The sequence below is a fragment of the Anabas testudineus genome, chromosome 21, assembly GCF_900324465.2.
Source record: "Anabas testudineus chromosome 21, fAnaTes1.2, whole genome shotgun sequence".
Taxonomy (NCBI): Eukaryota; Metazoa; Chordata; class Actinopteri; order Anabantiformes; family Anabantidae; genus Anabas; species Anabas testudineus.
Genome location: NC_046629.1, coordinates 17,063,204 through 17,081,601, shown reverse-complemented (window position 1 = coordinate 17,081,601; position 18,398 = coordinate 17,063,204). Strand labels below are relative to the sequence as shown.

General features: G+C 38.8%; 1 protein-coding gene across 1 annotated transcript in view; it reads right to left on the bottom strand.

The window, feature by feature from the left end:
- thsd7ba (thrombospondin, type I, domain containing 7Ba) overlaps positions 1-15,786 on the bottom strand; it is a 110,437-nt gene extending 94,651 nt beyond the window's left edge. The window contains exons 1-2 of the mRNA XM_026375818.1: positions 15,691-15,786; positions 12,044-12,226 (exon numbers count right to left, since the gene is read on the bottom strand). Coding sequence (XP_026231603.1) covers positions 12,044-12,209 — 166 coding nt within the window. The 5' untranslated portion in view covers positions 12,210-12,226; positions 15,691-15,786. The remainder of the gene's footprint in view (positions 1-12,043; positions 12,227-15,690) is intronic.
- Positions 15,787-18,398: the final 2,612 nt, after the last annotated feature.

Below are 18,398 nucleotides of genomic sequence, written 5' to 3'. Positions count from 1 at the left end.
CAGATAGGAGAGCCTCTCTGAAAGCTAACTCTTCTGTAAGAATATTCTCATGGGATTAAGGATCTGAGTGCTCGGAATCGCCCGCCTCGTGGCTCTCATGAGACTAGCCATCAGCTTTTATGACAACCTAAATCAGTTTGCTGCCATTCAGAAGGAGAGACACAAGTTCAAAATGAGATCTCAATTGCATAATCAATGTGAAGGGCTTTTGAAGAGACACTTCAAATTTTGTCAAGGTTGCTTTCATAGCTGAAATCTGCAGTAAACCATTACAAATATGGTGTGTTCAAATCAAATTTAAATGAGACAAAGCAGAGTGTTTGTCATTCATTTTACTGGTACTGTTTTATGTCAGCAGTATGCCCAAGGCACTATTTTAAAATGCAGAGTGAATACAGTATGTGGGGGTTTGTTAAAAAAAAAAAGTTATTGTATATTTAATTGGAGCAACATGTTTCAGCCTCAGATCAATAGGCAACTTTGAATTTTTTCCACCTTGATCATAATCAGAATGACTTGGTGTACTAGATTTCTCCCGCCCAAAGGAGACGTGCATGGAAGCAGATAACAAACCACATTTCTTTATTTCAAATTTTAATTAGACATTTGTGCCTATTTGTAGGAATTTGCTGAATTTTAATGACAACCTGCATAATTGATACTATAGGAACAGAAAAAAAAAAAACATCTTGAATGCTTTACAGTGTTGACAAAAGACAAGGGGAAACATTTAAATCAAGTCTGAGTCACAACAAGTTACTGAGAGAAGAAAGAGAGTAGGAGAGCTGTAAGAAACCTCCTGAGCTGAAAGTCCTGAGTTCACATTGAATTTGTTGCAGAAACCCAGGTGACGTTTTGATGTACATACGAATGGATGTCTCACTAATGAGATGCAACGTGTTCAAAAACTGACGTGAACTGTTGTCTCTTCTGTAAAATGAAAGTAAACTAAACATGTCCGCACCTTTGCTCACACCGTTTGTAATTAAAAGTGTTTGATGTATAAAATATTACACAATGTCAGTCAGCACCTTTATAGAAATAATATTCTCACTGGTTAAGTTAAAGAGAACCAGATTTATGGTAATAAAAAGGAACTGGTTTGGCTGCTTTAAAAAAATAACGTTTCCATTTTCCTCAACGCAATCAGATAATGAAACTAATTACCAATGCTTAGTTGCTGAAAGTGTTGTTACACTGCTATGACTGGTGTGTTTCAGAGCATGCATGGCTATGCCACAACAGCAGTTTTCTGTCCTGTATGAATCATTGCATATTTACGTTCAAAGCTCTCCATATGCAGCAGTTGACATCCCACGGTGACAAGGACAACACAGCTGCTGTCAGACTGCTGACAACACAGGAGCCCACAAGGCCAATCACCTGGAAAAATTCCTCGTTATGATCATATTGAAATAAATAAATACATTTATTGTGAAAGGTCGAAATGGTAGCACTTTTGTATCTTTTGTATCTTGTATCTTTTCATTACGTCTGCAGCTGCTGGGGAAACCACATGTGAGGGAATGATGAATGACTGTATGTAAACACTGTTATACAGTATTAGTATTAGCAAAAAGCCTATAGCTATTCCACTAAATCTGAAAAAATAAAATACTGCAGGCTATAGGTGATTTATAGCACTGATTTACTGTGCTTAGTCTCCATATCACAAGAGTTTAATTTCAGATCTTAGCTGAGGGCAAAATTAGTTCAAATTCAAAAAACCCGTGTGTTTATTGAGCTAACCTGTGGCAGTCATTAAAGAAAAACAAAACATGTGAAGCTGTAAGCTAAACTGTAAGCTACTATGACTAATGAAATTGTTAAATATTGAATGAAGCACAAACAAGGGCCATTTCTGACTTAGAGACTGAAATTTGAGTAATATCAAGTTATTCTAGCAGAATATTTCCATTTTAATTTTCAGCTGACATCTGAACTTACTTTATGTTAATGAATTTATCCGACTAGTCTTTTGACATGGAATTATGCTCAGAGGTCCCCATGATTATTTAAATTATTAGTTAAGAAATATATGCACAACATGATTTGAGAGTTAATTTGAGAGTTCTCTTCAGTATTTTGGAGGGAAAGTAAAAGAAAAAAAAATGTGAAATTGTTTTTGATACATATTAAAATATGTCAACATTTACTCTGAAAATAATACCAAAAAAATGTTAGTCGTGAAGATGGTTATTATTGAATTCAGTTCCTGCCTTCATTTATAATTTAACAAGGTTACTGGGAGCAACTTCACATGTTTTTTGTACAGTGTCTGGTAGAAAATGTCTCCAACAGCAGTATCCACAGCTGTAAGAAAAGAAATGTTGATCTGGAAAGCATGTAAGCAAATCTGGCTGTAATGTTTGTTATGACCGACTGCTGATTCAGCCTTACGCCTTAAGGTCATTGAACTAATTATACATGTTTAAACTAAACCACCTTAAGTTGAGTAACACTGTAAGTTTGCACACTCTCCTCTACTTTGAGGGAATACACACAATTACAGTGAATGTATGCAACATTCACGCTTTGGTGTGCTGTCTTGAGTTCATTAGTTCTTCTTCTATACCTCTAGTTGCAGGGGAAACTGAAAGAAAGAATTTAAATGCATATAAATCTCACCGGCCACATCTTTTCTTTGAATGACTTAATGACTGTACATGAAGGTCATGTTTTAATTGGCCAGCTAGGTTTGATTTGAGCATGAATATACAGCATATGACGTCCACCAGCCGTTTGGTTTGTAGTTTCAATGATAGTTAGGGCTCATTTTTTTTTAACTCCAGGTCTGGAGAGTGGACCCTTGGCGTGGGTGATGTTACAAGATAATTGTAATGTACTTTGGTTCAGCAGTTGATTGTATAAATGATGTTTCCATTAATAGAAATAATGGCACAGTCTTATGTGATCAAGTTACTTGACTCAATCAAAGGGTGCCTTGGCCAGTTTTCCGAGGTTGATTATAGGTGGATTGAAGGGCTAAATCGACCCGAAAATGCAGTTTACAATTAGTTGTCTGAATCTGATCCCCGTCTCCTATAAATTATGTTTATATACAACTAATGTGGCATTTACACATGCTGGCAGATGCTTCATAACACAACTGCTCTACATTTTCTTTACAATAACTGCTTAAACCCTTGAGAAACTAATCAAGCAGCTTAGCTCATCCACCTGCTCCCTTGACTTGACCAAACTGTTTAAATTAGTTTTTCTATGTCTTGCACATGACATCCTAAATATTGTTTATGCCTCAACTGTGCTGTTATTGCACCATTACTTAAAAGTGAGAGTCTAGGTCCAAGCATGACTAGCGAATAAAGACCAATCTCACAGCTTTTATTCATCAGCACTTACTAGAGTAATCAATGATTTTAGGATTAATAGGGATTCAAGAGGACTCTCCGTCTTGGTTCTGTTTGACCTTACTGCTGCATTTTGACACTGTTAATCACTTCTGATTGTATATCGGACACTGCTGTAAAATGGTTATTAGCCTACTTAAAGAATAGTAGTTCTTATGTTTCTGTAGACTTTTTAAAATCTGTTTCAACTAATATCTTTTCAGGGGTCCCACCAGGAGCAATTGTAGGGTCATTACTGTTATCATTCAGTCCCATAAGCAATCTGGTACACTGTTTTAATGATATTATGAGGTGGGTGTTTCAAAACTGTCTAGAGATCATACACTCATAATTAGGATCAAGAATCTTTGAGTTATTCTTGATGCTGATCTCTTTGAAAACATATTAGTGCCATAACTAGGACTGGTTTCTACCACTTAAATAATATATCACAAGTTAGAGGTTTCATGTCTCTAGCAGACCCAGTAAAACATGTTCCTGCATTCATCTCCACTAGACTGGATTACTATAATGCTCTTTTTTCTGGACAACAAAAATAGACAATCTCAAGGATGGAGCTCCTTCAGAATACAGCAGCCAGAGTACTTACATAAACACCTGCATACAACAATATGACTCTCATTGGTAAGTCTCTTCATTGGCTCCCAGTAAAAAGGAGAATTTACTAAAAAAAAAAATGTCCTGCTGGTCTTTAAAGCACTTAATGGCTGCCCCCTGTTCACTGACTATAGTTCAATCACACCCCTCAGGTCAAACTAAATGACCTGAGATCAACCACTACTGTGTCCATGTTAAAAAGAAAACATAAAGCTATGTGTATATGTGTGTGTTTGCATGTATCATTGTGAGGGGCTAAGGAGTGTGAATGTATATATATAGATTTATGAACGATCCTTTAAGTTAAAGTAAAGACAGAATGGAACCTAAAATACTCCCGCTCCTCCTTATAAGTTGTCTACTGTTCTTTCTCAATCTATAAAACAAATCACAAAAGCAAATATGTCCCCACAGTATGGTCAAATTGATTAATTAAAAGAGAAAATAAATAAAAATACTTTTGCTTCAGCCAAATAAAATATCACCAGAGTGCTGTCACATAACACACTGATACAGATACTGTGTTCAACCCTTGAATACACTGTATGTGTTTAACCCTTGAATCATCTGTGTTCAATACTTAATACATCCCACAGTTAAGCAACACAGTAACAAAACTTTATATTATGAAGGAAGAAAAAAACGAATTGGTATGACCTTCTCACTTTAACTTAACTTTGTGGGCCCACACACACCAGCTGGCGACCACACAGCAAGAAATCAAAGTTGGAGACTCGCACACAACTGGTATCAATGTCAATGGTCGTTTCCAAACGCTGCGCCTCCACTGGATGATCTAGCAGCAGTCTGTAGCTTAGCTTAGCTCACAGCTAACAGCAACAGACTCAGTTCATCAGTGAGGTGAACTATATTCTTCTCTCTTGTTCTCTCCTGGTCACCTGGAGCGATATCTGGGAACTCTGGAAAAGTGTATTCTCAGGCTAGCTGGTTGTTAGCCCGTAATGCTAATCATCAACACAGTCCATGTACGTTAAAACGGCTACTTAATGTACTGCAGTCCGCTGTGCTGTAGCGGGTGAAACAACAGGAGTCACAAGCACGATATTCACCGTAAAAACGGTACTTTTCCTTCTTAATGTCGCTGTTTCGCTCGTTTACTCTTCTCTTTTCGAGCGCAGCGTGCCGCTCAGCCCAGCTGACCCCCTGACCCCTGACCTCTCTAACTCCCGCCCATTAGCCAATCACACTACAAACCCACTGTGATGACACTTTATTTTCCAATCACAATAACAGAATTAAACATCACTGGTAGTTCAAAGCACAAACACGTTGTAAATAGTACATTGCAACCAAACTACATTATACACATCAATCCCAATGTAAATTATTTCTATTGACCTAAACACCATATGAAAAAATAAAGAAACCGAACACATCTGTAACAAATTTACAAGATAAAAGAACCAGTTATGCATATTTTCCTAAACTTAACAAGTATTGTTATGTAGGTATATAAGTCTAGGGGCTACATAAGTATATATCTGTATATGTGTTTTCAGCTGATGAGGTATAATTATTTGTTTCGCTGCTCTGTATGTGCAGCATCAGTCTGTCAGTCCTGAAAAAGGGATCCCTCCTCTGTCACACTTTCTGCAGTTTTCTGCTTCTTTTTTTTTTTTTCCTGATAAGGGTTTTTTTTGGGAGTTTTTCCTTATCCAATTCATGGGTCGAAATGACAGAGCAGTTAAAGCCCATTGAGGAAAAGTTCACATTTGACATTTTGTGAAGTGAATTGCTTTTATGCAGATGTGAAGCACTTTGAGTTGGCACTGTGTATATAAAAAAAAGCTAAATAAATAAAACTGACTTGACTTGACATTTATGCAAATATGACGATGCTCTTCAACTACAGCTGAGTGAGAGCCTATCACGAGCACCGTGATTCCAGTGGAAACCAAAGCAGAGAATCAATACCTGAGAGGGAAGGAATTTTGTCCTGTTAATTACCAGGACATAAAAGAAACTTCTAAAAATCAATTGCAGACATTGCAGATGCATCTGCCAGTTAGTGATACATCAGAAACAATTGTCCACTTGAAGAAGAGCATGTAAACAAATGTGCTCTCTCAGAACTACAGGGCTTCCAGTGTCCATCTACTGCCAATTACTTTGTAAAGTACTTTGTATGTGTTGTGCAACACAAACTACAACAATAAATGTTGTAATTTTGTATTAATTAATTAAGTTTTGTATTAAAAAGGGATAATTTCGTATTTTGTATTATATTCTATAGTAACTAATGACAAAATGTTAAATTACCATACATGTCTGGTGATGTTGATGTTGATACTGAATATATCAGCTGAATGTTTGCAGGTATTTCTGCAAAAATATCTGACACCAAACATCAGGAAGCAAAGTGATTATTTGATTAATGATCACAGCGAAGGTTTGTGTCTTCACATTAATATAGTTTTGACTCAGGAAGAGATAACTTCTATAATTTATTTTCCCATCACCATTACAATGTGAGATGTGTCATCCCTGTAATACACTAGCAACTTGCCCGTATTGCACCCCAACCTCTTGTCCAATGTCAGCTGGGAATGGCTCCAGCACCCTTGCAACCCTCAAGGATAAGCAGGTATAGCAAATGGATGAACCAGTGGATCTCTTTGAAGTGTGAAAAATGCCTGCTCACTGCGGATGGAAGATCAAAACAGAGAGAAAAAGATGTGTTGAGGAAAAGACTTAGGTTGCACCATGACAGTTCAGTACAGCATCGCCAGGGCAGTAGACAACCAAGAGGATGAGGCAGAGATACTCATCTGGATTCATTTCTACAATATAAGTCAGTCAATTGATGACAGAGGGGTGACAGACTGTCTAAACTCTCCCTCACAGCTGCAAATTCAATACAACAAACTGGAAATATTATATTCCTTATTGTAAAAGAACATATGATTTGCTTTGTCTGCAGGTGTTACCTTAAAAAAGTAGCACTGAGTGTACTACTGTTCAGGGACAGTACTGAGTATAAATCATTTGTGCTTTAAAAGCCTCCAGAGTCCAGTAGCATTGTGTTTCATATCACTGGCTATTTTTACAACAAATAAAAATAAGTGGTTATATGTGTGCCAAGAAACATGCGTTGGTTATGTGTATGGGAGATTTGGGTGGGATCAATGGGATGTGTTGTGCTTCCTATCAGTGTGCATCTTGCTTTTGGACATAAAGCCTGTTTTGCTTTTGTTACGGGTTCTAAAAGATTGTGAACTTTGCTGAAGTATGAAACATATCATGTAGAGGGAGGGGCAGTGTAATAAGGCACATCCCTGAGGGACACCACAGCTGAAGGGCAAGAAGAGAGGTCTTTCATCTTAACCCATTGTCTCCTTTCCCACAGGAAGCTCTAAATCCAATGGTATTTAGAAAAGCTGACGTTTAATTCCAACAGCACATTGAAGAATATTCCAAATATTTTATTGAAGAAATCATCTAAAAATCGATGATTGGGATATAAATATACAGTGGGTGTCAGATTTCTCTAGTTAGTATGTCATGAAAAGCAAGGCTGACAGCAGCTTCAGCAGAACTGTTGGTGGGGCACGCAAACTGATGTGTATTCATAAGATGAGGGGATAAGGTCTTTCAGGTATGACAGATTGATCCACTTAAATGACTTTATGGTCACAGATGTTAGTGCAATTGCTTTGAAGTCACTCGGGCAGGAAATCATGGTGGGTTTTGGTAGAAATAATCACAGAATCTTCCAAACACTGTGTGTATACTGCATTGGTTACGTGAGTGAACTTAGATATATTTAGTGAACAATGGAGCATGATGATTTACACAACCTTTGGGCTTATCTGGGCCAGCATCTTTTCTTTCTTCTAGTTTTTGAAAAAAACAAAACAAAACAATCTCCTTCCACCTACTGTCGATGTAAAAAGGAGGGGGGAGTGTCATGAGTGAAATTTATTTGAAATTGATTCCATGTGAGTCTGTTGTCAATAGTTTCAATTTGGCACTCTAATTTTATTTTGCTGTTCTTATTGCAGATCTCAGCTCATATTCTGCTCTTCTCTAATGTTCTCAGTCTCTGGTAATGAAACCTGAGTTCTTTCGTTTTGTGATCAGTTTATCGTGGAGAAGTCATCCAGGTCAGCCACTTGCTATATATTAGCCAAAGGTGAAATGTAAATCATATTGAGGAGAATTCTCTGGAAAGGTAGAACGACCTGTGTTTTACAGCTGCACAATATAGTAAATAATTACACACAGGAAGCAGTATGTGTGTATCTGCTGATTAGTAAGACAGATACCAGCACCTTTCGATTTCATAGAGAATTTGTCTGTGGTCATAATAGTGTGGGAGTTAGCCAGCAAGGTTTTTCTCTTTGGTTTGTACTAGGATGAGTCCAGCTATGCTGAGAAATCTGATGTTAGGGAGCATCCAGGAGTGGAGGCACCTCTAGAACCTGGGGTGAATCCCAGCATGTAGGGGGATTAGTTTAATGGTCCTTGTCAGTGCTTCTTTGGGTATTGTTGTGAAGAGACTACAAAAGACAACAACTGGTAGACCTGGAGACCTGAATGGTTGACTTATTGTTTGGGTAATTCTCTATTTGCTCATTCAAAGTCTTGCACGAAGACATTTCCCGGTCAGTGCTGTGCATAAAAATGAGAGTGCACAATCATTCTCCCAGGAGATAGGTACCTGGGAGGTTTTGGAGACCTTTTATTGTTCCTCTAACAGACAGCCTAAGCTCTGTTTAAAAAACAATTCCATCATTCTTAACATACAAGATTGTAGTTAAAAGTAACAGCTGACAGCCAGTATGAGAATAAGTACCGTCTATTGCAACTGCATACCCAGTGATACCAACAGGTTGAAAATTCATTTGCCTAATGTTATATTTTTTCTTTGTCATCACAAAGCAAAAAAAGTCCTCTGTAAATTATTCAGTGCCATTTGATTAAATGTAAAATCTTCCCAGGCACAATGATGCACACTGCCTCCTTTGAGCTTATTTTTCAGAAACAACAGAAGCTCACTGCAGCAGTGATGTTTGATTTTAGCTTTGATGGTGCAACAGCGTGGTGACATTGCAAATAAATACACTCAGATTCTGAAATGAAATGTAAATGTTGCCTCACTGTATCACTGCACACAAGTTCATTTTTTATTACAGTCATAAAACCTTGGGTAAAACCGCGTCCTGGGGCTTTAGACCCATAAGCCCTTAAAATAATCCCGCACCAGCTGAGATGTCTTTCATTAAAGATAAACTTCATTGATTTCTGCATCTTTTGCAAATGATTGCTCATCAGCTGATTTTAACAACTGAAAGTTCCCACAAAATTTAGATGTGCAGCTTAATTATAAAATTCTCAATGGAACTGCAATATTTTTATAGCCCGAAAACAAAAAACATGAAAAAAAGAAAAGGAAGAGCAAATGAGGAAATTCATGTTCACTAATCACATAGACATGCATTGTTTAAATCACATCTGTTGCATTCTTAATTCTGCTCCCAGTGTATTGTTAAACGTGTGTATGAATAATACATTTTCTCATCAAATAAACTATTTGAATTCCCAAGTTGGAAAAGAAAAATAAATATTAGAAAAATTAAGCTTTGATGCACAGTACAACTCCATCTGGGACGAGTGCTAACTTATACAGTAGATAGGACAAAAGCAGTTTTAGTTTGATAAAAGGTAAAGAAAATAAAAATAAAATAAACATAAACAACATTTAATAGGCGAATCTGAGCTTTTTGAATTCATTCTACTGAAAAGAAGTATTCTCACCTTAAAGATGACAAACAAAAACTTGGGAGAGAATGTCTTACTTGGCTCAGGAGACTAAAGCTGACACTGGATGAGTTCAGCTGCTTGCTGTCGTGTTCGAATTCAGATGCTTCTGCAAGTCAAACTAAATCCAATTTGAACGCTCTGTTCTAGAAGATATCAACTTCCTGAAGCCAGCAGGACTGTATATGATCCCTTAAATTTCAAAAACAAAATTTAAAAGGCAAATGCTACAGTATGTAAACTTTCACTCGCCTGCTATTACAGTCTAAAACCAATTTCTCCGGCACATAAACTAGTTACATGCAATCTGGCACTAGTAAAACAATGTTAATGTAATCAAATACAGTGCACCACACACTGAACAATGCACATCATTCTGCTCCAGTTGAAAACACTGATGTGATTTGAAGGTATTTGCAGAGGGAAACAGCTAACGTGTATGCCTTATAATATTTGATAGCTCCTTTAGAATTTTGTCCGTAGATAATTTGATATCAGAGGGACTCACAGAGGACTGATTTCTACCTTATGCATTTGAGCAAAAAGCCTCATAGCCATAGCCAATCACAAATCCCATTACCGTCTCATCTATCTATTCCGATGCACTGCTTTTCAGTGTGCTGTGAGTAACTGGTACTGTACATGCGTAACTGTCTGGTATAAAGGGCAAGTATGGCTGTTTCAAAAGGATTGTCTTTGAACAGTCATTTTAAAAAGTTAAATAATGGTCCCATTAGCTGCTGCATTTCACTTCTCTTTTCTGTTCTTCAAGACACTGATGAAGGTCAAGCTTAAATGACTCCAACTCACTGTTTGAGCCAGAGACTCCCAGCTTAGCTACAGCTCTGGGAGCTGGCTCACACAAAAGATTTACCCCACAATGCTGCTGGCCTATATAGACACACCGAGCACACAATAGGGAGGCTGTGCATAATTTAGAGCACATCTTTCTCTGCATTGACAAGTCCAAAATTAAAAAGGAGCTCGTCGGGCCAAATTAAGTAGTCAAATATGTCATGTCAGTGGCAGGGATAGGGAAGTTAAATCAATATTTGCCACTATAAGCGTAATACTCACTCATGTTTGTGCCCACCTGACTGTTCATGTTGTTAGATTTAGCTTCAGAGGATTGCAATAGTGATTGCCATGGTGCCTCAGTTTTCTCTGGAGTCAAACTGACACGAGGAGGCTATATTCAGAGGTGAGGCATGTTAAGTTTGAGATTTCCTTTCTTGTTTTCAAAGTGATTTTCGCTTTCAGTTAAGCAACAACTCATAAGCCATCTTAGCGCTGCAAGGATGTCAAATCCTCACACTTGGTGTCCCAGCTACATCCTATTTGAACATACGCTCTTTCAAGTGAAATTAATCAATCTCTTTATCACTTGGGCAGCGTCATTACCCAACCACAGAGTGAGAAATGAAAGTGCTAATCACACAGCAAGTGGGGCTTTTGTGTGGGAAGGCCAAGTTTGCCTCCTCAAGCTGCTTTGGAAATGCACTTTCAATTGAATTTGTGAAGCGTCTGAAGGATGAATCGCGAGATTACCTCAAATTCCTTTATAAGTGCACATAAGCTTTCAATGCAGTTTTGCAAAGGTGGTTCACTCATAAATAAAATGTTTGTATATAAAATACTGCACGAGAGCATCCAAAATAGTTCTAACACACTATAGTCTATACAATACATGTAGACTGTGCGTCCACAGAATAATGTGGGCATAGTGTGCAGCATGTTCAGTGAAACCACGTTAACTGGTTGTACAATAACTAGGGCCATAAATCCACAGTAGAACATACAGCAACATGATTATTTACTGTGCACCAGTGTATCATTACTTCTGTCACATTCCCACAGCACACACATCATTACAGTAAAAATCCATCCTAGCCTTGCTTGTCACCACAGGGCTGGGGATGGATTGTCCACCAGAAAGAAGGTGTTATTATGCTAACTGCACAGGCATGTGGTCCTGCTGGCTTGTGTACGTCCAACAGCAGCCTAAGGTTTATGCTTCCAACAATGTGTGCCAGTAAGACGAGGATTACCTTCCCTGAAAGTGGATGTAGTAATACTGCATTTTTCTGCTATAATGAGAAGAAGTAATGACAAACTCTGGGTTGTGTGTGTCTGTGTGTGTGTGTGTGTATACCTGAGTGAATATGTGTGTGCTCACACATGTAGAATATCCACCTGTGCAAACCATAACAGGTTCGAACCCTGTGGTTTGGGTGATGAGAATTTGAACAGTGATTAACATATTTATAACAAAGACCAAAAATGAAAAATTGTACCTGTCTTCCATGAGAAATGATGGTCCTTAGGGAACACAATGTCTGACTGCACTGGAATGGAAAAGAGAAACACGAGGAGGAAGAAGCTGAGGTAGTTCCCAGCTCGCCATGTCCGCGTCCAGGCAATGACCCCAAAGTCATCTTTTAGAGTCATAGTCCAGTCCATTGCTGCCCCTCTTACTCCTGTGGGAAGAAGATGAAATTCATCAGTAACTCACTCAGTAGAAATAAGACGTGGGTTAGAGGAACCAGAGATTGTGTGCAGTTCTTAAAAATGTGGAAAGTGGAGAAGGTCTCACTTTCCTCAGGTCTCTCTGATGCTGCTGTGTAAAAGAAATGCCCTACTGAAACCTTCCAGCACAAACACATGACATTCAGAGTCACCTTCCAAAGTACAGCACACTCTCTCACACATAAATAGAGTTTCATTCTTTCTTTTTTCCTTTTTTTAATTCAGCACACCAAGATTATATCATGACTACTTTTCCTCCTACATAGTCCAAAAATAATTAGTCAGATAGGCTTGAGCATCTCAAGTTCCCAAGGTAGAAACGGGAACATGTTCTGAAAGAAAGGGGAGACTTTAAGCTTGGAGTAATACAGGGTATTAGTACCTTTTTATTGCAACTCATTTATTCCTATCTCCTGCTACTGTGATTTATGTCCTAGGAGTGTTAGGGATTAGTGCTGGATTCACTAGGTCTCTAATTGTGTTGCACCAACAGCAAAATTAATGAATATGGAATTGAATCTGTAACACCTGATGCTTTGAGAGACTGATGTCTGGTCTTCATGACTGTGGTGATTCATTTTCCAAAAGCAAATTTTGCAGCACTGTAGCACTTGGGTATAGTGAGATTTGTTATTATTGGCTTATCAACCCACAAAGCACTCCCTGCAGTTTGTCATTCTGCAATAATGGAACTCGACACACACGCGCACACACACACACACACGACTTTTTGACACACAGCAAAACTTGTAATTTAACACATAATTTGGCATTGAATTAGACAATTGGATGCAATATAGAGAGTTTTTGCACAAATACAAGAAACATAATTGAAAAACAAGTACATACTAGCTGTTTATTCTATATTAAGTGTGTGATCCTGTTCCTGTTGACAATTTTTGCCCCAAAACTTACTAAAACTTATCGTACTCGATCATAAGCTCCATCAAAACAGTTTAAAAATCAGCTTTATGGTGACAAGTATCACTGAAAGTATTTGATGGTAGATTAACTACTAAGAAGGCATTTGGGATTTAAGATTATATACACATGATGTTTCTGTGAAAGCACCGGGTGCAAAATTATTTTTGCTTGATTTCATTCGGGGGAAATTGGATTTTGACTTTGCCGCTTTAGATGTGTTCTGGTGGGGGCAACATTTGCTTAATGAGAAAGAATTGTGAGGGTGGAGATGGCTTGATGCCCAGACGTGGGCTGCCAGATGCCCAGGTTTTGATGGACTTTCCAATTTTTATGTGTGTTTGATGTGTTACTCTATAGTCCAAAGTGTTTTGTTCTTTTTTTCAATCCAATGGGCTTTTAAACTCAGTGCAAACAGAAATGCGGGGTTTGGCATTCCAACATACAACACTTGTTTGTCCTCGGTACCAATCTGCAACATGGATGAACTTTACAAGCACATGTGTTGAATATTATTTGACATCTTTCTCTATCTAAGGAATAGCAATAGAGTGAATGGCTCTGTTTTAAAGAATAAAGGAACTCCTTCTTCAGCCTCATCTGCTTGCAATAGAATGCATGCACGCACATTTTGTGTTGGACATAAAATGAATTCTGTTTGGATGACCGAGCAGGGTAGTCTGGCACTTACACAGCCACGTGCCAATTAGACACCTCTGGTTGCTGATTACCAGCCAACCTCTCAGGCTGCTCTGCTCTGGAAGCCATACCTGACTGCACCTAGATTACATCCTCCCTCTAGCCAGTCTAATTTGACTATTCATGGGACAAGCAGTGCTCTCCATCGGCTGACCTGAACGTGTCACAACTGATTAGGAAACATGGTCTTGGACAGAGACAAGAAACGAAAATAATCAGGGCCCTAAGTCCTGTCAGTACTGTTTGTTTCAAAGTATACAAAACCAGACCTATGAGATTAGCCTTGTGCTAGATACGTTTTCATAAAGTCATATGATTGGTTGCTTTTTTTCAAGCCATTTACTTTGAACGCAGCTAAAGCTTGGTTTCCTCCAGCATGTGCCAGTAGAGGAGGAATATAGGCTATCCTGAAAATCTTAAAAAAAGAAAAGCTCTTAAGCTGCTAAATATCTGGGTCACAGGAATCATGCCAGGCTCTCACTGGCCACAGGAAACCTGGCAAATAGCAGCGTTGCTCAGATGCTGCTGTGCATCCTATTAGATACTCCAAGATCTGATGGAATGCAATCGGCTTCTATGTCTCCTGTGGTCCCTGTTTGGGACTCAATCACTGGATACAGAGAGTAAGAACCCTACAGCTATCGTCAGGGAACAGATGAGCAACACTCCACAACCTTCCCTTTCACAGGTGGTCACAATAATTAATGTTTGATGAAATCTTTCCAAATGAAAGCCAAGAGCTAATTTGGTATGCCAACAGTCAACAACAATGACGGCGCGATCCACCAACCCTTCTTTAAATAAGCCAAACACCCTGTTCTGTCTGGAGTGGAAACAAAGGCATTTGATCCCAGACCATTTACAAGAGAAGCAACCCTCTTCTGCGGATTTCCACACAATTACGGAGCCATCCAGCTCCCCCTCTCTTCACATTTGCAGCTTAAATTCCTGCCCGTATCCCTGTGCTCTTCTTTGTGTACCGCATCCAGTAGATTCATGTCAACGCAGCTGCAAGTATTTTCTCCATATTGCAGTGCATGTAATTGTTTTTGATTGGGTTTGGCAAAATAAATGCAGAAACCCATTCTTGCTCAAACAAGCTGATTTGTGCAGATGTTTTCATTGGCAGGAATGACAATTGTGTAACAGCACTGAAAGTATCCAAAATGCAACACACAACACTTTGGTTGTATTCCTTTGATTACAGGCTTGTGCTAGCAGCTGCATAAATTTGTCACTTTACAAACTCAGATCTAAAAGTATTACTGTGCATTTTTTGCTTCGTTCCTTTATTTATTAATTCAAACAATAGCAAGATTAGAGTTTGGTTAGCTAAACAGATGGTGACAACACTAGAACATACAGTGGCTGATCCATGTGTTGCTCATTTTGCATCAGTTCTTTTATGTGCAATGCCAATATGCAATTCCACTGTGTAAAATAGTGTAACCTTATACTGTGCAGTGTACTTTTTTTTTTCATACATAAACACTATGCCTATTATCAATCAAATAAAGTGTTTAGTTCCTTAACCTTAGCCTTACCTTTCCTATGCTGTAGTATGTTTGTCATGATAATAATCTTAACCTTAACCAAACCAAATAATCTGTTAATTGCAATAATTTTCATAAAGTTTGGCACTGGATGTGAAAAACTTATTCCATTTAATACATTTATGCATGTTCTTTTCTGGTGATAGGATATAATAAAGCTAAACAAACTCACAGAATGAAAACCCAGAAATGGTTGGCTATCCTTATAAACAACTGCAATCTTATTAAAATACACACTCTACCTGTGCAGTCATCCCTTTGGGCGATGTGGTGGGTGCAGTGGCAGATGCTTTTTACTAGTCCTTCCACAGAAGACAGGAGCAGGGCAGAGGAGGCCTCCAAAGATGTTAAGCCTGACAGGGATGGTAAATCAGCTGCGCCAGGCCTTCCGCCTGAAGCATCATGCACTGACTTAATCCCGTATGAATCAATGTGTAGAGGGCCGGGAATGTGTCACACCTCCAGCAGCACTGACTGGTGTTAACTCCCTGGTGCTGGCTTTGTCAAGTACCCACCTACTGATGTTCCTACTGGGGCTGGCACAGGAGTCAGCCTGAGCTACAACGCCTAAGGTAGAAGAAGACAAAAAAGGAGAAGGGTAAAAAAGAGACACTGACATAAACATCTGATACTGCAGCAGTGTAAATCCTGACACTTCACACAGTGACACTTCAAGATTAAATTCCTTCCATATGATGCACTGTTGATAGATATTTTGCACCACAGAGTTGTGCAAAAGCTACAGACAGCAAAAATGAACGAATACAGCGAGGAGATGCGGGGTGGCTTCATAAAGATGCACGACCTGAAGGCAGCATCCTTTTATCTTCTACATATCTGCACACAGTGGTCCAGAGGTATGACTTTGCTGTGATTTAGAATCCATTCATCTGTTCTGTCTTCAGTTTACTCTACTATTTGTCTTAGCAGAAAGAAAATAGGATCAGCAAGTTTCTCAAGTTTAGACTTGCGTCAGTCATAGGAGAAAAGGGGAATGTCACTTGCGTATCATATTAGAGGAGAGCTGGTTGCTGTGTGTGAATTTTACATAAAACCCGTCAACCCTACATCCAACCCTGTTCTGAGAGATCATCCAGAGGAAATTCAGATTCTATTAACACACCCTGCCCATTCCCCCTACTCAATTGCCACAGCTGTAAGCTCCTCTCCCTTCTTGCCCTCCCTGACCGCGCTCCTGAGAAACCCTGATCCCAGTGACCCAGACCTTTTTTCCCAAGGCCTTTAAGTGCTTTGCTTTGCCGTTCCATTGTGGCTCAAATGAGCTTGTCTCTGTAACTGCACTTCTCCTCCACCTCTAGCTGGCAACTAACTAAATAAAAGCCTACAAACAGAATGGAAGGTGCTCTCGCTGAATGAAACAAAATCAATTGCAAACATGCTGTTAAAGGTAGGGACAAACAATTTAATCTTTATTCAATTTCTAGTTTAGACCTTTAGGTGCAGCCAAGGCGTGTGTGACACTTCTTACTATTTTCTGACCTCTTGTGGATTTCTGCATCAAAGGTATCTTAAAAGCCCGACATCAATGTGGCAAATTTAGAAACTAATTGGCTAATTAATAAACTGAAGGCCTGAACCCATCCTGGCATGTCTAGAACTCTTAACCTACATGGCATGCAGATGATTTATTTAGACACATATCCAACATGTGTATCAGGTGTGTATCAACATTTCACAACATACAGTCCCCTCCAAATGCATTAGAATGACAAGACCGGTTCATTTGTTTCAATCTGACAAAACTGTAACATTGCCCAGCATGAGTTTGTATGTTGAATACATTGGATGCTAATTCAACAACCACAAAAAACTGAAAGCAACACCTGCATCTTTCTGGCAAGATTAAGACCTAAAAATGTTTGCTGAAATCGCTGAAGGACAGTCATATTGTAACATGATATTGTGGTAACCTTCTGCTTGTGTGGGTGGATGAGGAACTTAACCGTCTCCTCCGAATTACCATCTGTCAGATGACTCCTTGTTTCCTTCACTCAGAAATCATTGTTTACTAATAAAACCCTAAATAAGAAATGGAAATAAACTTCATGAATAGGCTTGGCAGCATCCTGAAAACCTCTCTGCATGATAAATCACTTTGCACCCCAGTACCTCTGAAGACAAATGTCAAACTCAACTATGAAGCTTTGTCAATAATCCCATTGCTTAAACAGGTCATACATTTTAAAATACTTCCAGAAACTAAAAATCTGTTTTCCCTGACTATTAAGATGTTCTATGAGGCTGTAGCTGAAAGAGAGAGGTATCTCTACTCTGCCAGCACCTCAAACAGTCTGGCAGCCAAAGCAGCTGCTCCTGAAGCCAGGGTTGTGAACTCAATCAGCTTCATGTTTATCGTTGTGGCACCGAACATACCATGGCTCTTTCTGCCGTCCTCCATGTGCTGTAGGTGCAGTGGTATGGCTAGTTAAGCAAGCTGACAGGGTCGCAGCAGCGATAACGGCAGGGGAGAATTTTAAGTAAGCCGTGCCCACCCAGCCTCGCCGCACAGAGATCAGTTAAATGATACCATCCATCTACTCCCGAGTATCTTTTTCCTCGCAAAATTGGGGAATTGGCTTTAAATCTTTTTTAATCTCTACATTGTGACATTTCCTTTTTTTTTTTTTTTCTAGTGTCTGAATGCTTATGAAAAATAACTTTAGGTTGGATTAGAAATTGAATCATTGAATTAGCCAGCCTGGAAGCACATGCTTCTTTAGGAAATTGCTGAATTACTGTGATTAATTACAAGGCAAATGTGATCAGACGGGGTAAATTTAAAAAAATATGGCATCAGGATGTTTAAATATGGACGAGCTGCAGAGAATGTCTTAATCAAATTACTTCCATCAAATACTATTGCAGGAAGGGAATCTTTCCTTCGTTACCCGTAAGTGCAGTTTAACTCACAAGCTGCAAAGTCCCAAGT